At 43.8% G+C, this 26,538-nt stretch overlaps 1 protein-coding gene across 1 annotated transcript in view; it reads left to right on the forward strand.

Moving 5' to 3' along the window:
- The window catches only part of LOC144693625 (glypican-1-like), a 180,900-nt gene that overhangs the window by 60,155 nt on the left and 94,207 nt on the right, over positions 1-26,538 (forward strand). The window contains exon 2 of the mRNA XM_078563456.1: positions 14,977-15,135. Within this exon, the coding sequence (XP_078419582.1) occupies positions 14,977-15,135 (159 nt within the window). The remainder of the gene's footprint in view (positions 1-14,976; positions 15,136-26,538) is intronic.

Genomic DNA, 26,538 nt, shown 5'->3' on the forward strand with positions numbered 1-26,538 from the left:
CTGGCTACTGTTAGCTTGCATGCTTGTGTACGGTATGTCAGTGTATCTGATACCAAGGAGGCAGCTTGGCTTTGAAACCCCCATGCACCCCTGCCCCACAAGCTCATGGATCAAGCCCTGAGGTGAAGAGAAAATTGATCCAAAGGATTGTGTTTGAGGACTGCGTAACCATCTGGTTGAAGCCTTAATTGGTAGGCCTCACATGCATGGAAACAGGGCCTGCACCTCTCAACCTCTCAGTCAGCAATGTGATGGGGAGGAGAAATAATGATCAAATTGGTAAGTTAAAGGAACCAATGTTTCAACTCCCAAAGGCTCCATCAGCAACAGAATTTGTAAGGACTATGCCCACTCAAAATATCCAAAACAAAATGGCCACTCGCACAATTACAATTGTCAGGGGGGGGAGAAAGAGAGCTTTTTATTCATTCTTGAGATTTGAGCATCGCTGGCAAGGCCAGCATTCACTGCCGATCCCTAATTGCCCTTGAGAAGGTGATGATGAGCAGCCTTCTTGGACAGCTGCAGTCCATGTGGTGTAGGCACACCCACAATACTTTCTGGAGCAGTTTGATACAACTGAGTGGCTTTCTGGACCAGTTCAGAGGGCAGTTAAGGAATCAACCACATTGCTGTGGATGTCAGACCAGGATGGCAGATCCCCTGCCCTGAAGGGCATTAGCAAACCAGTGGGTTTTTACAACAATCTGGTAGTTTCCTGATCATTATTAATGAGACAAGTATTTTACTCCAAGTTTATTAATCAGTTAGCTTTAAATTCTCCCAGCTGCCATGGTGAGATTTGAACTCTTGTGCCCAAGGCATTAGCCTGGGCATCTACATTACAAGTCCAGTAACATTAGTGATGGGATGATGGTGGTGTAGTGGTAATGTCACTGGACTAGTAACCTTATGATCTAGGCTTATGCTCCGGGGGGCGGGGGCTGGGGGTGGGGACAGGTTCAAATCCCATCTTGGCAGTTTGGTGGAATTTAAGTTAATTAATATATCCAGAATATGAAGCTAGTGTCAGTAATGGTGACCATAACACCTATCATTGATTGTTGGGAAACCTCCCATCCTTATCTGGTTTGCCCTACATGTGATTCCAGACCCTTAAGTGTCCCTTTAGCTCTTAACTGAGCAAGCCACTCAGTTCAAGGACAGTTGGGGGTGGGTAACAAATGCTGTACTTGCCAGTGATGTAAGATTTTTTGAAGAAGCATTGCCACTATGCTTCTGTCCCCAATTGCTCAGCACTGCGGCCAACAGCATCCCTGGCCTAGACAACATATTGATGAGGAGAAATGCGGAAATATTGCATATACTCATATAGAAGTTGATCTCATGTAAAAGTCAACCCCATAATGTTTGGCCTAAGAACATAATTTTTCCCATACCTTGTGTGAACGTTGACCCTAGCTTTTCAGGGATTAAAGCCCAGAAATTTGAAAACCAAAGTATAATTTTGAAATGTTAGTGATTGATTTTATTGTAAATATATAAATACTAATGAAAATGAATAATGGTAAGTAAATGCTTAAAACATTTCTACACTTAAGTTTTGTTTTTATTTATTCAAATTATTAAAATGAGCACCTTATGAATGATATTTAATATGAAGCCTTTAGTGTTCGTTTTTACTTTATTCCATTGCAATGGCCTTCTTTGACCCAAATCAAACATACATGTCAACATTAAACATGAAAACATTGCCCGTGTAGAAGTTGACCCCATGACTTTTGGCCTTGAAAAATTGATCTTAAAAATTCTACACGAGTATATGCAGTAGCTCATGTCTAGGGTTTCCAACCCTCCGGGATTGTCCGGAAAAGCTCCAGGAACTAAAGATTAATCTCTTAGACACTGCTGTGGGCAATCCAAGAGAAAAATCACAAGGCATTAAAAACATGAGAGTTTTTTAATCTCTTGTCTTTGAACACCTGTTTATCGGTTGTTAAAAGAAAATGGAGATGGGGAAGCAAGGACTATTTGAGTGGACAGGTTGGTTGGCAGCGGGAAGTCGTGTGAAGGAATCGCCAACGAGTGTCCCCAACCAGTGTTGACAACCCTACATGGGTTGCAGCGGTGCTCCTAGTGACGAGCATGGATGGTAACGCTAAAACGATAGCTGGTTTGGCAAGAGAGCAAGGCTACCATTTTATTTTTATTACCCAAGGTCATAAGCCCAACAATGCCAGAAAATCCTGATTGGTTGTCACAGTTGTTTAATATTGATGAGGTAAGAGAATGTTTGCGATAGAGCTGGGGAGATTGGGTTGGGGGTTTAGCCAGTGCATTACAATTGTGACAGAGCACCACCTTCACAAGAAGGTGTTTGATAGAGAGACTGAAGCCTTTTAGCTGTGGGACGATGGATTTTGGTGCAGTTTGGACTGTTGGGAGAGAACACATTTGAGTAAATGTGCCTCGTACAGCAGTTGAAGATTCAGTCAAACACAATAGCGGAAATTATTTTCCTTATAATGTTTTTTTTAAAAAAAATAACTTCCTCAAACAAAGCCTTTGGGAGAATAATTACAAATGGAAATGGTAGCAGGTGAGTTGATCAAATGCAGTTTAGATTTGTCAGCTGGATGCCAAGACTCAAAGGATTATTGCCGGCATTAAAATAACACTGAGCAGAAAACCTAAGCTTTTATGTAATGCTGTCATGACAAGAAGACCAATTCCTGGGTCCCTCATCAAAAAGAAAGATTTTTTATGGGGGGCAAAATTAATTTAAAAGTTAAAAAGAAAGACTTGTACTTATATAGTGCTTTTCATGACCACTAGATGTCTTAAAGCATTTTATAGCCAATGAAGCACTTTTGAAGCGTAGCCACTATTGTAGGAGACACAACAGCCAATTTGCACAGGGCAAACTCCCACAAGCAACAGTGTGATAATGACCAGATCATTTGTTTTGGTGATGTTGAGTGAGGGATATATATTGCCAGGACACCATGGATAACTCACAGGTTTTCTTCACCTGAGAGAGTAGATGGGGCCTCGATTTAATGTCTTATTTGAAAGATGGCACCTCTGACAGTGCAGCACTCTTGGGTACTGCACTGAAGTGTCAGCTTAAATTGTTGTGCTGAAGTCCTGGAATGTGATTTGAACTCTCAACCTTCTGATTCAGAAGGACAAGTGCACCAACTGAGCCACAGCTGACGCTAAGACAAGTTTGCATTTATGTAGCGCTTTTCACGGCCTTAGATGTCCCAAAGCACTTTGTAGCCGAAGAAGTACTTCTCAAGTGTAGCCACTGTTGTAATCTAGGAAACACCAGCAGCCAATTTCCACACAGCAAGTTCCCATAAACAGCAATGAGATAAATATCCACATCATCTGTTCAAAGTGTTGGTTGAGCTATAAATATTGGCCAGGGCACTAGGAAGAAATTCCCTATTCTTCTTCAAAATAGTTCCATGGGATCTTTTACATCTATCTCAGAGGGAACATCATTTAACATCTCATCTGAAAGACAGCACCTTTGAGAATGAAGCACTCCCTTGTAACTGCACTAAGGATAGTCTTTAAATGCAGCACGTTAAAGGCTGAACTTCCTAGTATAGCACAGTGCTCACAACTTAATTTTAACACAGGTTGACTCTGCCAGGTTCAGGTATTGAAAGGCGCGAACATCATTCTGGAGGAGATGCTCATAAGCACGGGGCAGGGGGTGTTCGGGGGGGTGAGGGGGTCAATGTCCCCTCGAAGCTACACGAGTGTGGGACCACACAGCAATCTACAATGTAACGTGGAGTGAAACTAACAAGTGGCACACGACCTGCGTTCCTTTAACATGTGCAGTGGGAGGGGGTGGAGGGGTCGGGGGGTGTGTAGAATCTCAAATGAACTGGGCACTGCAACAAACAGGCCGTGAGTGAAAATAAATTAGAGGGAGCGTTGAAGGTGGTACACCTTATTAAGCAGTTTGGGACGTCTTATACCTGTTACTGACTGTGTAGGAAAAGGTGAAGTCTTGTTTGTAAATGACCTGCCAGCTTGTGTGACTTATTTCCTGTAAACTGCCTAGAACCTGCAGTTCCCATTAGTCTGATCCCACTAACACTGTTGCGTGGACAATGGGGTAAACAAGTGACCCATCTCCCAGGCCTCGGGTCTTCTTGAGCTGGTTGGTAGGAGGTTTGCAGGGGTGGCCTGCCTGCTGCTGCTTGCTAGTTTCTTGTTAAATGCTCCCTATTGACTTGGCGAGATAGGGAGTTTGCTGTTTATATGTCTGGAGTGTGGTTCATAGACCCTTCCTATGCTCTGGGATCCCATTCCATCATGTGCTTTAATTCAACTGAGACTGTGATTTTGTTTCAAGAAACATCCTTCAGGGAGTAAAGTAGGTTGAGGAACTCCCATTCCACTCACGTTCCAACCACCCTGGCTCACCTCCATGTCCTCCTTTCCTCTCTAAGTGACCAATCTAGAGTAAAATTGAAGATGTATAAGCATTTAAATGGTATAAATTATTGTTTCAAAGTACGCAGGCCACAACATAAATTTAATCTAGGGCAACATAGCTTTGAAAGCAATGTTAGAGTTTCCTCATTCCAAGAGTGATAAATATTTGTGTTCATTTACTGTGTGAATTAGTGATAGAAGCCTGGGTACTAGGTACACTGGAAGTGTGGCAGAATGCCAGCATGGGATGGAAGGGTCTGCCTTTCTCAAGATTTGCATTTATATGGGAACTTTTGTGACCTCAGGATACTCCGTTGTGCTTTACAGCCAATGAAGTGTTTTTGAAGTATAGTTACTGTTGTAATGTAGGAAACATGGCCACCAACTTGTGCACAGCAAGCTCTTACAAACAGCAATGTGATAATGACCAGATAACCTGTTTAAGTGGTGTTGGTTGAGGAACAAATATTTGCCAGGACACCATGGATAACTCTCCTGCTCTTCTTTGAAACAGCGTGGATGTTCCTTGAGATCTTTACGTTCACCTATTTGATGCCTCATTTGAAAGGCAGCACCTCAGGTTGGTGGGCGCACAGCTGATTCGGCTGCACCCCCGCTGACCTGAAAATTGACCTGACATGGGGGTCACATCAGGAGTTTTGCCCGACATAATCCCACGTGTCGGCAAGCAGGCCCCGCCCCACTGCTCACCGACTTCAATATCCCGGCCTATGTGTTCAAGTCTCTGAGTGTGGGTTATTAACCCACATCCACCTGACTCAGAGGCTAGAACGCTAACCATTGAACCACAGCTGACAGCAGGGATAATGGAATGGCCTTCACTCGTGTTTACCACTTCCTTGGAGCCAGATTAGAAGACATTTTGCATCTGTCCTGGTATTAAAAATGTGGTACAGCCATGGCATCAGATTCAAAATGACAAGAATGGATAGGGAAGAAATCAGTGCTGAATGGATTGCAGAAAGCTCATCCAAACAGACAATCCCACTTAAGTAAATAGATATGAGGAAAACATTGGAAAAATGTGAAACGAATAAAACTACAGAAACTTCTAAGCCATACTGGCTGAGAGTTCCTTTAACCATTTGGAATAGGTATTAATGCTGAGCTGTTAAAGTTTGGACATAATTTGAGTTAGGAACCTTGTATCCTTGCAGCAATCTTTGATGTGTTTTGAACTGAATCATGGTGTGAGCCCTATTCCTCGGCCTCACCTGTTCCTGGACTCGGACTCCACTCTGCTCCTCAGCCTTGCCTTGACTAATCCTATGCCCCCTTGTGTACCTTCTTAGCCTTTCCCCTCCTTTCCCTTGGCCTTGCTCCTTCCTTCCCCTCCACTCCCCTAACCCTGCCCGTTCCCTTCTCTCCTCCTCCCTGGTCTTGTCCACCCCCTCCTCTAGCCCTGCTCGTCCTCAATTCATCTTCCAAGATTCCTTTAAACTACACCACATAAAGGACATTGACAAGCCTTTCATCCCACTACTTGCATGTGAGCAGCTAATGGCTGCTACACTTACCTACATCGTTTCAAAGTGTTCATCAAAAGCCAACTTTTGAGGCGCTACCTGGGAGACATGATAAGACACTATATTAATGCTAGTTCTTTCTTGTTAAACCTGGACCAGAGTACTAAACTTTTTATTCAAGCACAGCGCTACAGGATATTTCTAATTATTCTCCAATAATGTTTCCTGTTGGCTTTGGCACAAACTGAAAGGTGTCAATTCTGGAGAAAGGAACACTTGCTCCCTTTGCTAAACCAGCTATCATTTTACCTCAATGACTGGTAACAGTCCAATGGATATCTCTGTGCTGTAGGTCAGTGCCCATGAGGAACAGAGTTGAATACATTACTTCATTGAGAAGAAAATAAGTTGAATTTATATAGTGCCTTGTGTAACCTCAGGACACCTCAAGTTGCATTCCAACCCATGAAGTGCTTTTGAAGCATTGTCACTGTTGTTATATAGACACAGCAGCCAATTTGTGTATAGCATGGTCCCACAAACAAGAGTAAGATAAATGTTAGGCGAGGGATGAATATTGTCCAGGACAATGGGGAGAACTCTCTCCGACATACTGCCCTGGGATGTTTTGCATTCATCTGAGCGGGCAGACTTGGCATCAGTTTAAAGTCTAACCTAAAAGATGGCACTTCTGATCATGCAACGCTCCCCCAGTATAGTGCTGGAGTCTCAACAAAGAATTCCTGCAAAATGGTTACCTGAAACATTAGCTGCAGTAGAGGAACATATAATATATGGGATTCATGGTCACTGTGCAGGCACACCTATCCAGTGTCCCTAACCAATTTTCCAGCTATTACTAGCTCACTGGATACCTCAAAGGTTCTGATGGTCCTGGACAAGTGCGACAAACTCCATCCCAAGGCCCTGAGTTCAAACTAAATCTTGCTCTCGCTTTACTGGTGGAGTGGCAGACACAAACCAAGCTGTCAGGCAGCCGTTGTCAAGCTGAGATCAAAGTGAATGTTATTATTAGAACATGACAGGCCCTGACTAGCAGCCAACTGATTACTGACTCATTGCAGGTCTCATCTCTTGCTGCTTGTCAACATGGGAGGAGATAAGAGTGGAGTGGTATTCACTAGAGAGTTTGAAGCAGCTGCATTGGTCATGTCTCAACCGTTGTTCAATGTCATTAAAGGAATATCTTGACCACTAAGGACCTCAGTCCGTGTTGGCAGAACTGGTTAGTGTTGTTATTAGATTAGCACCAGGCAGAGAAGCACTGGCCTGAACGATCTGGCGGCTCGGCAAGGTGGGAGAGCATGTCTGTATTATGAGGTCTTCTCTTGGTTCTTTCAAATCTAATTCTCTACACTCCTTCCCTGAATGCTTACAGCAGGCCTCAGATTCATGGGTACTTGAAGCCCCTCACCCCTAACCCCGTCCCTTGACAGAGTAGCACACCTCATAGACACTTTGTGTCCAGTATTGCATGCTCCAGTGTTGTGCACAGACGTCCCCTCTTCTCGATCCTCCCCACCAGTATTTCGATGTGGTCTCCCAGTGTGCAACAGTCAGCACCACGATTGTCAAAGTGGGGTACATTGGCCTTTGTTAACCTGTGGTCCTCAACAGCTGAACCTGTCCTGCCAGTATCTTCACACACACACTCGCACACTCAACCTATCAATCACAAAATACAAATGTACGAGAGTGGTCATTCGGCCCATCTTAATTCACCCCTGGAGTCCTGATCCACCCGTGGCTGCACCTCATTGTTTCTTAAATAATTCCAGGGTTTTCACCTCCAGCACTCTTTCTGAATTCCATTCCACATGTTGATCACTTTGTGTCAAGAAGAACCTCCTGCTATCAATCCTAAAATTACCTTTAACTAGTTTGAACTGTCTCCAAATGTATCTTCCGTAACAGTCATAAATACCTCTATAAGATCACCTCTTGCACATATTCTTTCCAAGCTGAAAAGCCATTGTCTATCCAGTCTTTTCTCATAACCCAGAACCTTGACACTAGGGATCAGTTTGTGGTCTTTCTCTATATTGTCCCTGGTACTTGTATGTCTGCCTTGGGCCTCCATGACCAGAACTAGAGATAAAGTTAAGATCTGCCCAGAGTCTGTACAGTTTGATCTTAGTTTCCTCTGAATTGTGATCAGGAGTTTGACCCATGACTAATTGTACCTACCAGCATGGGCAGGGAATGTTGAGGATGGCTGCTGCCAACAACATGAGAGTGCAAATTTCCTGTTTCTTTACTTTTGTTTCACATGAGAGAGCCGAGGCAAGTTACATTTACTGAAAATTTGAGTGGATTTCACACACCTGGTACCGCTGCACTTTAACCAATGCATATGGCAGACTGGCCATATGGGTAATCAGGACACTCTGTAACACTATTATCAGCATCTTTCTCACACGGTACACACCATAGACTAAACCATAAGACCATAAGATGTAGGAGCAGAAGTAGGCCGGTTGGCCCATCGAGTCTGCTCCACCACATAATGAGATCATGGCTGATCTGATAATCCTCAACTCCAATTTCCTGCTTTTTCCCCGTAACCCTTGATTTCCTCACTGATTAAAAATCTGTCTATCTCAGCCTTGAATATACTTAACCACCCAGCCTCTGGAGCCCTCTGCGGTAAAGAATTCCATAGATTCACTACCCTCTGAGAGAGGAAATTCCTCCTCATCTCTGTCTTAAAAGGGCGACCCCTTACTCTGAGATTATGCTCTCTGGTCCTAGACTCTCCCAGGATCCTGTCAAGCCCCCTAAAAATCTTATATGTTTCAATATGGTCGCCTCTCATTCTTCTAAACTCCAACGAGTACAGGCCCAACCTACTCAACCTCTCCTCATAAGAAAATCCCTCCATACCCGGGATCAACCTAGTGAACCTTCTCTGGACTGCCTCCAATGCTAGTATATCTTTCCTTGGATAAGGGGACCAAAATTGTTCACAATATTCTAAGTATGGTCTAACTAGAGCCTTGTATAGTTTTAGCAAGACTTCCCTATTTTTACACTCTATTCCATGATGAAGGGTCAGCTCCATTGTACAGGAAATTGGCAGATTTGAACATGAGTTAAACCAAGAGGCAGTGATTAATAGATGCCAAAGGATGAAAGGATTCGTATTTACATTGAGTCTTTAACATCCTCAGGGTATCCCAAAGCGCTTCACAATCGATTTAAGTACATTTGAAGTCTAGTCACTGTTGCAATGTGGGAAGCGCACATTGCTGTTTGTGGGACTTTGGTGTGTACAAATTGGCTGCCATGTTTCTGACATTACAGTGGTGATTACACTTCAAAATACTCCATTGGCTGAATAGCATTTGGGAAGCATTCGGGAAGTTCTGAGGTGATGAAAGGTGCTAAACAAATGCAAATCCTTTATTTGTTAATTTTTTTAAAACTCTGCAGATGTCCCCATTGGAGGAGCTGACTTGGAAAATTTAACACTGCTGTTGTAATGGGGCTGAGTGAGAAAGAGTCAATCACTCAGCACTAGGTTTAATGATAACCTTTATTGATGCTTATTACACTCCCTTTAACATATGCTGAAGTCGCTGACTCACTATAAAGCTTCACCTGGTGCCGTCAGCACAACTCAACATGCAAAGCTACAATTTAACAAAAAGAAATGAACAGCAAAGTGGAAAGAAAAGACTGGTTGTGTTAATAATAACTCTTGCCATGATTTAAAAATAGATGTGGGAAATGTCACTCCCTCTGCTTAGATAAAACACCAACCTCCATGAGTTCTTGCCCCATTATTTGTCACGCTCACCATTCATGTTTAACCTTTGCAAATCCGAATTGAGGCCACTTTTGAACACCCCATGCCCATTATAATGTACAAACCATTCAGCACAGCTGAATACCTCTCGGCCTGCCAAGCCTATGTTGCAAGCTGGGACTGAGTTGGAGGACAAAAGACTGAGAGGCAGGACTTCACAACGACAACTGGGCACTCATGGCCCACCTCTGAATCGTGTCAAGTTCACACAGAAACAGAATGTGTTGTACAAAGAAGGTGTAATCTCTCTGGTGGGGGGTGGGGGGGTGGAAGAGAGGGAAATAAGTCACCAGTTATAGTTACCCCAAATTCAACCATTCGCTGCCACTCTGCCCTCCCCCATCTTCAGCTATTTTACATTCCGCATTGGATTAAATTCTGGCACTGTGCCAAACTCCCGAGACCCTTTATTCACTGTGGTTTAAAGAAAAAGGAAAAAATTTACATTTAGACCGTGTCTTTCATGACCTCGGAACTTCCCAAAGCACTTTACAGCTAATGAAGTACTTTTGAAATGCAGTCCTTGTTGTAGTGTAGGAAGCATGGCAGCCAATTTGTGCACAACAACCTTCCACAAACAACAATGAGATAACGCATACATAATCTGTTTAAGTAAGGTTAGTTGAGAAATTACTATAGGTTAGGCTATTGAGGAGAACTTCCCTGTTCTTCTTTGAAATAGTACCGTGGGATATTTTTGTGTCCGCCTTAAAAGGCAGACACCTCATCTGAAAGACAGTGTCTGTAACGATGCTGCATATTAATAGTATATTAATTATATTTAATTGTTTGCAGGTGGTGGGCATAACTGGGGATTCTCTTGAGCCCCTATAAATAGACACAGACTAAAACTATAATTGTGGGGTCAGGAGATGCACATTTGTAATGTGTAACTCTGTAAATAACTATAAATGTGCAAATGTTGCCTCCAGTCTCATGCTTCACCTACTGGCTTTCTGGAATAGAACAATGCATTCCCTCACTATTGCATTAGAGTGTCAGCCTAGATTATGTGATTACATATCTGGAGTGTGATTCGAACCCACAAACTCCGACTCAGAGGCTAGAATGTGCCAACTGAGCCTCTTGCAGATCACAGACTGTCTGAGGTGGGTTGCTTTGGGCAATGCCAGGCCTGTTGGCCAACATGTAGAGCAGTGCGTTGTGCATCCAGCACCCTGCACCTCATCTAGCTTTGAGTCCCTGTCCACCTTTGTTGTGTCTCATCAGGCCCAAAGGATGTTGCCAGGTGATAGGCTTGACTTATTGCACTGGGCCATGTCTCAACATTTGGATTTCCTACTCGGGCTATCACTCATACAATACAAAAAGATACTTGTAAAACCAGAGTGTCGATGCAGAAGAGCTCCAATTGCTTGCGATTGACAAAGCCTGTTCAAGGGGTTTGGTAAGGAACAAGTTCTCCATTTCTCTGATCTCTTGCTTGCAAGTTCTGGGTTATCACCTAATCTCTGTCAACAGGGTGGATGACTGGATGGAGGGTGGAAGGCGGGGCTAGCATCAAGAATTTTCTCCCCAATTTACGCCCTTCCCACCCCCAACACAACTCTCCCAATTTAATGAAATGGTGCTTGTTGATAGGTTCATGCAATGCCTTCTAAAGGTAGTGCCAGTCTTCATGTGCACATATAGAATGTGAATGTTCATAGGCCTCAGGGAGGGAGGGGAAAGGCCAATAGAGAGGCTTGCTTTCCCTCTCACTTGTGCTGTCCAGCTTGGGTCACAATGTGACAATTAGGAGTGGGATGACAGCTGATTTTTCTCCCCCACAAGTCAATACCCACAGCCTAAGGTTGTTGAATCCCAATTGCTGTACTGGAGTGGTTTGGCTAACTCTGGGATTAAACCTGTGATCTGCTGCACTGCACAGCAAAGTGTCTTTACCCACTAGACCACTGTGTTGTTGCCAATGAAAATTCACCACACCTAACGATGCAGCTTCCCCCATGGCTCAGTAACATAATCCAGCGAATAGATGAGCCATATAGATCAGGGGGGTCACAGGTTTGATCCTTTAGTCTATGCTGCTTTACATGCCCTGAGGTGGCAGTCAGAGTGCCCTGATTGTTTTAGCACATAGGTTGAAGAGGTAGTTAAAGGTTGCCGAGCTCCTTGCTCCTCATTGGTTTTGAATAGCACCGTTGGAAAAGCTTGTGATTGAGCCGGGCTCAGCTTGTGATGCCTTCTGCAGTCGAGTACTGACACGGCTCAGCCTAACACAAACAGCCATTGGAGAATGTATCAGAGGCAATTGGTCCTTTTAGTAGCTTAACATGGATTGCTTGAAGAGAGGAGAAAAGCTGATAAGGAGGAGCACAAGAAACCCTTTGTACCTAATCATTCCACATGGCGACACAGGAATATGTATTCTGGAAATTTGCAGATCACTCACAAACTAAACAATCCAGTGCTAAACCAGTTGGGCGGCAGCCATGTGTAAACTTCTTGTTTATAGTTAATGCGTGGATGCTGAATCTGATTGCTTTGTTTGTTACTTTCTGCCCAGTATTTGTGACGAATGGGAACATAGAAATGGCTAAGTAATAAAAGAATTTAATTTACCTTTTATCATGCTGGTAGTTACATTATGCAATAATAATGGAATTGTTGACGAATTACAGCAGTCAGTCTCTATCACTTGTTACACTGATGTATTGGGAGAACATTTTCTGAGGCTACAGGTAAGGCCCCTTTTTGGGGCAGAGCTGAGAGACCCTTAGTTTGCACCTGAGGCTGTGGTTGCACTACGACTTGATTGTAATAAGATGCAAAACTGGCTGATGCAAGTTAAAGTGCCAGTCATATCATGTGTTGGGTTTTGTGAACACTGTATGCGTCAGGATACTTGGACATATACGCTGAACTCTTTAGACCACCTCCTCCAAGTTGCTATCTTGGGTGATTACAGGCGTGATAGTTTTCAGGGTGCCCAGTGGACATTTGAAATGAGGCTTCTCATAAGAAAATACTCAGTACACAGTCCCGAGAGTGAGATAGTCTCAAACCACTTTATATTGGTGCATTGTAAGTTGGATAGCTGACAGACAGCGACATGGGCAGGTATTAAATAAAATGGGATAAGGAACGGCTGATGAACATGGACTTGTCCAATCATAGACGGTCCTTTCCAATCATAGGTGGTCCTGTATGTCTGCAGGAAATTGAGGTTTATGGGAATGGGGTAGGTTAGTTAAGTGCTTTGAGTGATTTGTTATGGGTCATTCCAATTATTTTAGGGATTTGATTAGGAATTTCCCTTTATTTTTCTTGAAAAGTTATTGTTTTTCTCCCTGTTATTTCTGGCCCCATGCAGTCCATGGAGTTGTCACTGTTTATGGTGAGTGTTATGGGTCTACTGCCCCTTTCTCACCCTTCTTCTAAATGCAAGTTGTTGCTCTTTGAACTCTGTAAATACTTTGAAGGAAATAAAGGACTTGCATTTATACAGACCCTTGCACAACCTTTGAACAATGCAAGGCATTTTACAGCCAATGAAGTACAGCCACTGTTGTATAGCAGCCAATATGTACTCAGCAAGCTCCCACATTGACCAGGTAATCTGTTTTGGTGATGTTAGCCGAGGGATAAAAATTGACTAGGACACCATTAGAACTCCCTTGCTCCTCTTCAGAACAACTACAGGGTATATTTTATATCCACCTCGGAGGGCAGATGGACCTCTGACAATGCGGCACCCCATCAATGCTACACTGCAGTATCAATCTAGAGTTTGTACTCAAGTCACTGGAACAGGACTTGAGCCTACAACACGGCCAATACAGTGTGATTGGTGCTGTGCTGGCTTCAAACAACAGCGTAGAAGAGGGCATTTCTTTGGAAGAGCTATCAAAATAGTCCCACTCACCCTCCCTTTCCTCATTGTGTTGCAAATTTTCCTTTTCAAGTGTTTACCTAATTCCCTTTTGAAAGTTACTGTTGAATCTCCTTCCACCATCCTGTCAGGCAATACATTCCAGATTATCATAACTCGGTGTGTAAAAAAAAAATTCACCTCATCTCGCCCCTCCTGATTCTTGGACCAATTATCTTAAATCCTGTCCTTTGCTACTGTTCCTCCTGCCAATGGAAACAGCTTCTTCCAGTCTGCTCTATTAATATTCCTCATGATTTTGAGTGTCTTTACTAAATCTTCCCTTGGCCTTCCCATCTCTGAAGAGTCCTAAACCTTCCATGAACCTGCCTCCACCACACTATCAGGCAGTGAATTCCAAACCGTAACCACTCGCTGTGTGAAAAAAATTTTCCTCATGTCACTTTTGCCAATTATTTTAAATCTGTGCCCCCTTGTTCTAGATCCTTTCAAGAGTGGGAACAGTTTCTCCCCATCTACCCTATCCAGACCCCTCATGATTTTGAATGCCTCTATTAGATCTGCTCTCAGCCTTCTTTTCTCCAAGGAAAACAGTTCTAACTTCTCCAATTTATCTTCATGACTCAAGTTCCTCATCCCTGAACCATTCTCGTGAATCTTTTCTGCATTCTCTCCGATGCCTTCACATCCTTCCTAAAGTGCAGCACGCAGAATTGGATGCAGTACTCCAGCTAAGACTGAACTAATGTCAACATAGCCTCTTTGCTATTGTGCTTCATGCTCCTATTAATAAAGCCTAGGATACTGTATGCTTTATTAACTGCTCTCTCAACCTGTCCTGCCACCTTCAATGACTAATGCACATATACACCTGGGTCCCTCTGCCCCTGCACCCTCTTTAGAATTGTACCCTTTATTTTATATTGTCTCTCCATGTTCTTCCTACCAAAATGAATCACTTCACGTTTCTCCAAATTGAACTTCTTCTACCACCTGTCCACCCATTCCATAAACTTGTCAATGTCCTTTTGAAGTTCTGCGCTATCCTTCTTACAGTTCGCAATGCTTCCAAGTTTTGTATCATTCACAAATTTTGAGATCAAAATTAGACTATTTTCTGAAAAGGAAGAATGTGCAAGGTTACAGGGAGAAGGTGGGAGAATGATACGAAGTGAATTGCTCATCTGGAGAGCCGGTACAGACATGATGGGGTGAATGGCCTCCTGTGCTGTAACAATTGTGTGATCCTGTTAACTTTCAATGGGCCATTGGGAGATTACATTGGGCAAAACTTGGAAATGATTTGGGAAGTTCTTTGGTTAGAAGCACATTCTGCCCTCTCCACCAACCTTCATTTTCAAACTTGGATGTGTGTTGTGTTTCAGGAGAGCACCTGCGGATCTGCCCACAGGGTTACACCTGCTGCACCAGCGAAATGGAGGACAACCTGGCCAAGAGGAGCCGCAGTGAATTCGAGACACTGGTGAGGAACGCCAGCCGTACGGTGCAGATGATGCTCATGACACAGCACAACAGCTTTGACAGTAAGTTCTGGACTTCCTGCAGGTTGTTGAGATCTGGGGAGAAGCCACATGGGACAGGGCTGCAGGCATGCAGGGGGGAAGGAGGTGGCATTCAGCCTGGAGCATTTGGATTAGGTTTAGCGATCAATGTTGGGCCGATCATTACAACTCCCTGTTCTTCAGCAAGAAGTGTGCTTGGGATTTTCATCCGTCTCATCAGGCAGTTAGGGCTCTGGTTCAATGCATCATCTGAAAGACAGTGCTGCACTTCCTCAGTATTGCACTGGAGTGGCGGCCTAGATCATGTGGCAAGCCCTGTAATGGGCCTTTGAGCCCACAACCTTCTGAACTTACATGCAGAAACGCTATCACTGAGCCAAAATCACATGTGGAATATTGGATAAGTGGGAGTGAGATACAGTCAAGAGGTTTGAATTGTATATCTATTGAATAGTGAATATCGAGAGTGGATTACAGGCTGGGATCTAATCGGGGGGGTTTAAGTGATTTATATATAGAATAATAGATACCCGGGGGAAGCTACAGGCTGGAATCTAATCAAGGAGTTCAAGTGAATTATAATGCTCTGTTTGGAGTTCCTTTTTGGTTCTGGCAAGAGCTCCTACCTTAAAAAGTGAGTGCTTTTTCGATTCTGCATGAAGTAACTTGCTATATTTTCCTGCTTTCATATAAAAAAAATGCTTTGAAATATTTCTGAGTGTTCAACTTCCAAGGTTTGGCTCTCACACTTACACGGTTACAGAGCAGAAGTTTCTCATTTCTGACCAGCCGTTGGTAGCTGGATGGTCCTATTCTGCTGGGCCTGTGAGTTTGCACAGTGGTGCTTGGACTACGGCTTTTGCATCGAGTACCCAGACTTGGGTTAACATCATGATATGCTTCCGCCATGGCAAGAAACTAGGTCATTGTACATCATCAGAATCATCAGACCAGTCATTGCTCGTCACTGGCACACACTGCTACCCTTTTTCCAAGCTGGCATCCAGCATGGCAACAAGAGTGTGGAGGCACAATGCCAACATGTGGGAGGGTGGCATGCTAAGGCCGGAGACATGGAATTACGGAAATTGGTTGTTCATTCTTGAGAGTGAAGCCCATTCTAAGGTCACAAGCCAGGGTTCTTCAAACCTAACTCCTTCCCTCTGTTATCAGTAAGGGTCCCCTGTGAAGTCACTTGGGGCAACCTCATCCCAGTTCATTAGAAATTTATGGCACTGCCCACTCTGAATGATTTGGTAGTGATTAAAAAGACAGAGAGGATGGAGCCCCTCCTCTGTGGCTGATGTGCTTTAACGGAGCTGGCAGTGTTTGTTTCTGACGCCAGAGACACAAGACATTATAAATATATGACCCTGCAGAAAGGAGACAAATTGACTACCAGCTCCATTAAAGCACATCAGCTGCAGAGGAGGGGCTCCATCCTCTCTGATCACAACCAAATCATTCAGAGTGGGCAGTGCCATAAATTTCTTATGAACTGGGATGAGGCTGCCCCAAGTAACTTCATATAAATAAATATATGATTCTGCAGAAAGGAGACAAATTGAGATCTTTAAAACTATTGAAATCCTCTGTCGTTCAATGTTCACCCTCCTTTCTTGGAGGTGTTGACTTGGGGTAAAATTCCACAAACCTTTGGGGTGGGGGCTCTTGCTGATTTTTCGCCCCATGCCACCCCCACCTCCCCACCCCAGTTAGGGTTGTAGCATTTCTCTTTCCACCCCCTTCCTCCCTGGTGTTATCCTTAATAAGGTGAGCTCAATCCAAACCACCCGTGGGTAAAACCTGGGGTTGTCTTGCTTGGCTTGGCTCAGTGTTAGGAGGTAACACAATGTATGGATAAGGTGGAGCTCTTGAAGGCTTCCAGCTTGTGGTGTAAAAGGTGAAAACGAGCAACTGAAGAATTCTGGCATCGTACGGGTTGGGTGTGATCATTCAGGGAGGTCTCTGTCAGAGACATCAAAACATCAATATTTGGTGGCTGGCAAGTTGATGAGTTGGAGGCACCTGCCCATAAACCAATCCACTCCTGTCTGCAGCCAGCCCGAGGTGGAATTTGATGCTTTGACCAACTTTATATTAAGTGCTTTGAGCTTGCCCTAATGTCACTTTTTAACATCTTATTGAGTGTGTGCTGTTTAGGGAGGAGGATCTCTCTACACTCTTTTCTACTGTTAGTAGCCTCTTTCTGTGGTGTTGCTGGTTGTCCATGTACAGTACATGGACCTGAAGGCCAAACGTATGTGGCTGCCTTCTGGGATGTCTAGACTTTCTTAAAACGGAGAACCTTATCTGAACAGATCACCTGGAGCTGGGTTTGGGGGGGGGGTGGGTGGGGGGGTGTGGGGGGGTGGTGGCGGTGGCGGGTGAGGTTTGGGGGTTTGGGGAGCCAATGGTGCTGTCAGTTTACTGATTTTGTCACCACATCCAGCTAACAGAAGAAGAATCTGCACTGTTGTGTTCAAGTCCTCAAGATGTTCCGAAACACTTCACAGCTAATTAATTACTTTGAAAGTGTAGATATTGTTGTAAAATAGGATAATACGGAAGCCAATTTTCACACAGCAAGGTCCCACAACTCGTAAATCTGTTCTCTATTATCCACTTTAGTGGCATTTGGCTGGGGTATAGATTAGTCCCTGCGCCCCTTACCCCCTCCCCACACGTGCACCCAGCCTAACTCACAACATCCTGTTGAACCCCTGTGAGAGATTGATATCATTACAGCTGCACTTGCCCACTCCCCTTCTAGCCTGAAGGCAATGAGTCTTGTTGAGGTTTGATTCTAATTCTGTCAACTGTGTCTTTATGCCTGAGCCTAGATTGAGAGTGTTAAGAGCTTGTTTGACATCTGTTTACCCATCTGTAGTTTCCATTTGGTGGCCTTTGATAGTGTTGTTTCTATCTCCTTGGCCTAATAAACCCTGCACCAGCCCAATCCCATTGTACCACATATCAAAAATCAGTTGTAACGAGGAACTACATTTTCCTATGTAATGTATCTTTCCTTGCACATACGAACATACAAGTTGGAGCAGGAATAGGCCATTCGGCCCCTCAAGCCTGTTCTGCCATTCAATTAAATCACGGCTGATTTGATTGTAACCTCCTGACCTACCCCCGATAAACTTTCACCCCCTTGTTTATCAAGAATCTGTCTAGATTTGCCTTAAAAATATTCAAAGATTCTACTTCCACTGCCTTTGGAGGAAGACTCCAAAGATTTTCAACCCTGAGAGAAAAATCTTCTCTTCAACCCTGTCTTAAATAGGTGACCCCTTATTTTTAAACAATGGCTTCTAGTTCTAGAAGTACCTAAACTTATTCTATCTCGATTTGACATGGAAGCTTCATTTTCATTCCCACAAAGTCATTTTTGAAGTTGACGGGGCAAATTGAGGAGGCTGGTATAAAAGCAAATGGCTGCAGCAGTGGAGGCAAATGGTACAAAAGCTAGGATGTTATGATAAACCTTTCAAAATCACTGGTTAGGCCTCTCAGCTAGATCGTTATTTCTAATTTTGGCACCACAGTTTAGGAAGGATGTCACGGCCTTATAAAGGATGTAAAATGGTACCAAGAATGAGGGCCCAGTTATGTGGAGAGACTGGGATTATTCTCCTTCGGATGTAGAAGATTAAGTGGAAATTTAGTAGAAGCGTTCAAAGTTATGTAGAATTTGGAAAGAGTAGAAAGGGAGAAACTGATGCCATTGGTGGGAGGGTTGCTAATCAGAGGATACAGATTCAAGATCATTGGCAAAAGAACCTGAGGGGCGCTGAGGGAAATTTCTTTTTACGCAGTGAATTATGATCTGGAATGCACTGCCTGAAAGGGTGGTGGAAGTAGATTCAGTAATAACTTTCAAAAGGGAGTTGGATATATGCTTGAAAAGGAAATATTTGTAGGGCGAAGGGGAAAGTGCAGGGGTGTAGGAGTGACTGAATTTCTCTTCAGTTGGCACAAGCATTATGCGCAAAATGGCATCTGTTCTGTGCTGCATAATTCTGAGATTGTATGATTGATGGACTGGCTTTCAGACGTAGTTGTGTCTGCAGACTGACGGATCAACATCTCACCTGTTTGTGAGGGCAGGGTCTGCGGCCAGTTCCCTCTGGAGCTGTCTGAACAGGTACCTAAGGTGACTGCTTCATTGTAACGCCTGTTTGTGGTCCCATTTGAAGACACGTAATCAAATAAGCATAGATGCGACTGCAGCTAAGAGAGATGAGCAATGGGTGCTGAACTAGTCGAAACATGAATGGGTGCCTTTAGTTAAGACTGATGAGTAAACTCAGAGCAGCGCAGACCAACTAACAACCCCTTGCATGAGCATCAGGAACCAGGTACAATAATAATTAAAAGGGCCTTGGCAAGCCTTTTCTTAGATTTGGTGACGAAGAAACATGTCTCCATTTTCCTTTCATTGCAGCGATGTCTATTTGATTCCTGTCATTGCATCTCAGCGCTCGTCAATAAATTAAAAAAAGGTCACCAAATAATTTTCACAAAGACTTCGTCCTTTCAGAAGTTAAAAGGAAAAGTCAGGAAATGGGTAGTGATGGTCAAAAAAAAGATGTTTACAATAAGGAAGTCCATTCGCATTGGTTAACAATCAGTGTACTGGCGAGTGAGCTCTACATCATGGTCTTTTATGGGCAATCTTAACACAAGGTCCCACCTGTCTCTTCAAGTGATATTAAAAAGATCTCTTGACGCTATTTGATGACGAGCCAAATGCTTTCCTAGTGTGTTGTGCATTCTCCCCATAACCACCACCACCAAAATCCGGCCTATGACCTGTTCACAGGATCTTGCTGTACATAAATCGGCTATAGCAACTGCTATCAACTCTGATTGAATTTCAAAAGCAACCCAGAGAATATGATAACACATTCTGTAAATGCAAGCTTGAACCTTTATTTCGTTGCAAGAGAAGAAAGTTTAATGTTTCACATGCAGCCTCTTCAATAGAACCTACAGGATTACCGGGGGCCTGGATAACTCACAGAGTCATCATACGAGTTGCCTTTTCTGTTTTGCTCAGTTATTGACTTGGGTTTGTATTTCATTCCTGTTACTGGGCGCTGACCCCGCCAACTACTGAAGCACCAGTTACTTCAACATCTGCCAAAATTGCTTCTGACAAACATGCCATCCAAAGCAAAGCAGGTAAGGGCTTCAGCAATCTGCTCCTCTTTAGGGGTGGGGTGGGGGCACTCAAAGCTTCACCCAGTGCAATGCAAAGTGGGCAATCAAATCAGAGCACCCTGATCAAGGCTATGCTTCTCCAGAATCCCTCTAGTCCACTGCAGCAACCAAACTCACATAATCCAATACAGGTGGGTGTCTCAATTTGTACTGGCTGATAAGTGGCAGGCAACATTCATGTCGCGTAAGTGCCGGGCAATGACCACCTTCAGCATCTAAATTCCTTTGATATTAAATGGCATTACCACCGGCGAATCTCTCACTGTGAACTTATTGTTGGGTGGTGGGATCCGGGGGAATCACCTTGGCCAGAAGCTCAACTCTTCCAGCTGCAGAAATGCCATGGCTCCTAGAGCAGGTCAGAGGCTGGGCATTCTATGGTGAGTGACTTGCACCCTGACTCCCCAAAGCCTTTTCACCATCTACAAAGCACAAGTCAGGAGTGTGAAGGAATACTCTCCACTTGCCTGAATGAGTGCAGCGCCAGCGACACTCGACGTTCGACACCATTTAGGACAAAGCAGCCCGCTTGATTGGCACCCCATCCATCACATTAAGCGTGAAAGTTAATACACTTATAAATAGACTTCTTTCTTGTCTTATTTTTTACAGCACGGTCTACTGCTGGGGCCATGAATGGGGGAGTGGTGCCGAGGCTAATTGCAGGCCCCCATCCTCCTTTTTCTCCTCTTCATTTTCCTGAGGAAAGAGCATGAAAGCTGCATCCATTTGTTAAACCCTGCAGCTCCTGACTGCCATGATAGAAAATTGCTAACTTAGACCGGGGATAAGGCATGTGACCTCCCTGCTCATCACTCTTTTATCAAATGGGCTCACAGAGGGAAAGTACAACTGTCCAATCTTTGAAGCATTTGTCTGTGGGTGAACCAGTCTGCAGACCAGTCTGTGGGTGACTATCCAAACACCCTCAGACTAGCTGACCCTCATACCCAACTAACTATACCAAGATACCTTACTGAGCTACCCTCAGCTACCACTGAGATAGAGTCAGTCATTTCGTGATTCTCTGGGTTACCTTGGTTTTCAACTTGTGTCATAATTTTACCTGGCATTGAGTGAGTCTAATCATTATTCATTATAAAAGTGATTTAGTGATGCTCATCCATTGCCTGTCTGAAGCTGAGGTTTGATTTTGATCCATTTCTCCGAGCGCAGCTACTATTGACTTCACCCCCACATCCTCACATCTCCCTGAAGATTGACGCTTGACGTTTTGTCAGAGCCAATTAACCAGCTGGTTGGAGAAGAAAGGGCTCCCTGTCAGACGGCAGAATTCCTTTCTTCTTCCCCTCACTTCCCCTTGAAGATCTGCTTTGAATTCTCTTTTATCGGATGGCAGTGATTTTCAAACACTTTTTTACATATAGAACTATCTCAGCAAGTCCATGCAGGAGTTGGCAGCTTTGTTAGAAAACATCCTGAATAGCTTGGGGCTGACTGTATAAGACTGCTTCTGTTGGTTTGGTTGCACGTTTGAAATGCATGGAGCAGTGCAGCCTATTATAAGCTTCACTGGATGCTTCTAAACCTGACTGATGTGCTGTTGGGTAAATGTATTACACAGTGCGGTAATGAGTTGTAACGGTCAGGAAATGGCCCAGGTTTGATTCCCAGTGGAATTTGCTGATCTCACTTGGGGCAACGCAAGGGCTAAGGGAGGAGAAAAATCAGTGAAGCATCCTGCTTCTAATTGCTCCTTCATGACTCCTTTAAGTGGCAAGATGTTTGGTCTTGGCTGTGATACCTTTCATGCTGGTGCTCGCTAACCTGGCTTATGTGAGGCGGTTGGCACTTGGTGAAAAACTGCTCAACCCCACAATTAAGCTGGCAAGGGCGGGAGTGCTGCGTGCAGGCTGGCCACCTGCAACCTTATCCCACGCTGGCAAAATTTGCCAGAAACGGGAATAGGGCGGGAAACCCAGGATCAGGCACCATTTGCCATTTTTTAAAGGGCCCCAGAGTTGGCTCGACTTGGCAAAAAATCTAGGTTATTGCCTACTCTTCCCTTCTCTCCTGATGAAGCAGAGCCTTAGTCGGGCATGGCACTGCATTGGACCTTGACCCTGATGCACTTTCAAGCAGGAATTAATAGATTATGATCTGGTATGGGAATCCTGGATGGTTATTTTCGTCTTCCCTCCTTGCATCATTGGTGCATTCCTGGTCCTTTATTCACAAGGCAAGAAACCACTTTAACTCAAGTATTGAAATAAATAAAAGTAATTAGGTAGCTAATTAGCTACTTGTTGAAGATAATATTGAATCCATTTTGGCTTTTTATTGAGTTAACAGTGATGCACTTTTGGGGCTCTGTTGGTGGTTATGATGCCATTGGCTCTAGACCTTGGCAATACCAGCAGTAGCTAGCCACCTTGCTGTTCATTTTCATTGAGCAACTTGCTAACACTACCAAGGCGGAAGTGTCAGAAATGGTCAGCCTCGGTAATGTAGACGGTAAGATGAAGCAAATAACATCATTGTGATCAAGTGGCACCAAGGTTAGATATTTAAAATTTCACTACTGCAGAGTCCATTATTGGCAAGGTGTACCCACAGTTTCTCTATGTACCCCAGCGGGTGAGGCTGTGTGCTCGGAGTGTACTGTTGGATATAGGTTGGATTATGTTTTTCTCCACGACAGCCCACTTGCCCTCAATTAACCTAGTGTATGATGGATGTGTGATATGTGTGAAACTTTTAATAAAGATGATGCCCTCCTCCCCAATAGAATTCTGTAGGTGAATCACAACTGCAAATGAACAATTGTTGATCACACCCCCAACCCAGGAGCAATGAGACCTGGTTGAGATGCGATGATTTTGTACAAACTATAAGACCAACTTTGCTGGTCTGAGGGGAGTAGTGAACTAGGCCGCTCATTTACCAACTGAGCCAAGGGATAAGCTAATGCCACCTGTTAATCCATTGATGCTGTTTCCTGTGCGGCCCTGAAGGAGATTCTCCAGTACCCGATGGATATCCAGACAGCAATGATTTCGACATGGTGGAGTCTTGGGTTCTGGTCACTAGGCATCAGGTGTGGCATAATCAGCAGTCAACTTTGTTTCCTTTGTTATGTGTTAGTAGCTGGGCAACAAGCCCATTGTGCATCACCTGGTTGGTTGTTACTTGCAACACTGAGCTCCGTCTAAATACAACCTTGTGGTTTCCAGACAGTTTGAGCATGCTGAGTCCCAGGACCATGGAAAGTTTGACTCAAAAGTTGCCTTCATAGATTGTAACAAATAAGACTAAAAAAGAAAGATTAGATACCGAATCATCACCTTTTCATGGCACCTCAAAGTGATTCACTAACAATGGATGTTTTTTCATGGATTGGTAGAATCTTCTAGCACAGAAGTGCTATGCCAGCTCTGAAATGAATACCACTTGCCCTGCTCTTTCCCCATAGCCTTGCATATTGTATATATCCAGTTCCCTCTGGCACTTACTATTTAATCTACTTCCACCACCCTTTCATGCAGTGCAATCCACATCAAAAAAACTTGCCATGTAAAAATCATTCTTATCTCTTCTGTTGCCAGTTATCTTCCATTTGTGTCCTCTGGTTATTGATCCTTCTGCCAATGGGAACAGCTTCTCCTTATCTGCTCTGTCGGAATTTTGAACACCTCAATTAAAGCTCCCCTTCGCCCTCTCTGCTCAGAAGAGAACAATTACAGCTTCTGTAGTCTCCATGTAGCTGTAAATCTGTTTTGAGGTGAAGTCATTGTTGCTATGTAGGCACACAACTGTAGAGTTTTTGTCCGTCTAATATGGAGTGTACACACTTGTAGAGATGCTTAGATCCTGAGGCCTTGGGTCTAACCCAAGTGCGTGCAGGGAGCTGCTGGAGTTTAACTAGTTAAAACCATGCACTTTCCATTGCTTACACAATGAGCACCACTCCAGCTATTCGCCTTTGTCCGAGAGAGTTATCTGGAAGAATTAATCTTATCACAGGGTTGTCCGTACAAATAGAGTCTGAATAAGTTGGGCCTATACTCTCTGCAGTTTAGAGGAATGATTGGTGATCTCGTTGAAACGTACAAGATTCTGAAGGGATAAAGCAATCCTTCCAAGAGCAATGATTTACTTGTATTCTTTCAAACTGGTATACTGTTTTCGCTGTTCATAATGTGGCTTCCTTACATTGGGGAGACCAAACGTAGATGGGGTGACTGCCTTTCAGAAACCTCCCCTTATTCCACAAACCTGACCATGAGCTTCCTGTCACTGCTATTTCAATTCAACACCTTGATCTCGGCCTCGGCCTGCTCTAGTGTTCCAGTGAATCCTAACGCAAACTGGAGGAACAGCACCTCATCTTCCGATCAGGCACTTTACAACCTTCTGGATTTAACATTGAATTCAACAATTTCAGGCCATGCCATGACCTCTGCCCCCCATTTTAATTCTTTTTTTTTTTGCTGTTTGCCTGTTTGAATCTTGTTTTTCACGTTTTTGCTTTCAGACAAAGCTGCTCATTATTCTGCCATCTACAATCATTGCACAAATGCTGTTTCTTTACCACAACCATGGCCACTTCCCTTGACTCTTGTTCCATGACATCTTTGCCATTAAATCTCTCCTGCCCTCTACCCTACCCCAGACCTCCCCTTTTATTCTTCCTTCCCCCTCCCCTCTTTTGCCGGCATATAACCTAGCACATTTCTACCCTCTGTTCTGAAGAAGTGTCAAATTCGGCTCATACATTGCTTCTCTCACCACAGATGCTGCCAGACTTGTTGAGTGTATCCAGCACTTTCTGTTTTTATTTATGATTCTGAAGGGGCTTCCCAGGGTAGAAACTAAGAGGTTGTCGCCCCTGGCTGGGGAATCTAGGACACAGGGGTGCAGCTTCAGGACAAGGGGTTGATCATTTAGGACTGAGATGAGGAGAAATTACTTCACGCAAAGGGCTGTGAATCTTTGAAATTGTATGTGCTCCGTTGAGTAGGTTTAAGGCTGAGATAGATTTTTCACCTCCCGGGGAATTGGGGGATATGGGTAGCAGTTGGGGAAGTGGAGTTAGGCAGAAGATCAGCCATGATTCTATTGAGCGGCAGAATAGGCTCAATGGGCTGTATGGTCTAAGCATGCTCCTACCTCTTGTGTTCTTATGAATTCCAGCCCAGTGACACATCAGGTATCAGTAGTAAACCTGTCTGGCTGATCAATCGTTAACAGTTTGTTGTATGTTTATAGAGAAACAATGCACAATGTCTGAAGAAAACAATTGCATTTTTCATTATCAACAATCATTATTCTATTCAAAAACAGAATTACCTGGAAAAACTCAGCAGGTCTGGCAGCATCGGCGGAGAAGAAATCAGTTAACATTTCGAGCCTTCATGGCCCTTCGGCAGAATGAAGGCTCGAAATGTTAACTGATTTCTTCTCCGCCGATGCTGCCAGACCTGCTGAGTTTTTCCAGGTAATTCTGTTTTTGTTTTGGATTTCCAGCATCCGCAGTAGCTTTTAGCTTTTTGTTTTTATCATTATTCTATTGTTCCTCTCCCGACCACCAAATTTTCATTGCTCATATCCTAAAGCACTGAAATCACCCATGGGGGGCCATTTTAATGCACAGTCTGCAGGTCTACTCTGTCTTTTAGCTCTTTAGTTGAATGAAGCTCGTGGTGTTATTAAGAATGCCTGTTTGAGCCTTGCTGTTCACGTGTGGCAAGCAGAGGATGAGCGGGGGAGGGGTTGAATTAGTGTTCAGTTATCTCAACTGTGCTTCTCATCTTTAATTATTTAAGTGGTTTATTTTCAAAGCTGAGGTATTGTGGTTTGTAATTACAAAAATATGATGAGCTTCCCAATTTCTCTCCAGTTATGTGAGCTCTGTTATTAGTGCCTGCAGCTAGCAATTGAGTGACCTTCCTGCTTTGAATGGAGGTTGAGGCAGCATACAGATTAGTATAACGAATTAGTTTTACTTGGCATTTATGATCATTGCAGAAGACTAATCACTATGTTCGAATCCAAACTGCGGGATATACACCTTGATTATAGATTTGGGTTAACATTGCTTATAGCAGTGACTAATAGCGTGTGACTAATCTAAGAGTTGTCAATTGTTCTTGGTTGTTGCAGGTTCATCAAGGGAATTCTCTTAGATTGCTACTTAGCTTCACCCGGTAGGAGCACATAAATTGGGAATTC

The sequence above is a fragment of the Cetorhinus maximus genome, chromosome 19, assembly GCF_964194155.1.
Source record: "Cetorhinus maximus chromosome 19, sCetMax3.hap1.1, whole genome shotgun sequence".
NCBI lineage: Eukaryota > Metazoa > Chordata > Chondrichthyes > Lamniformes > Cetorhinidae > Cetorhinus > Cetorhinus maximus.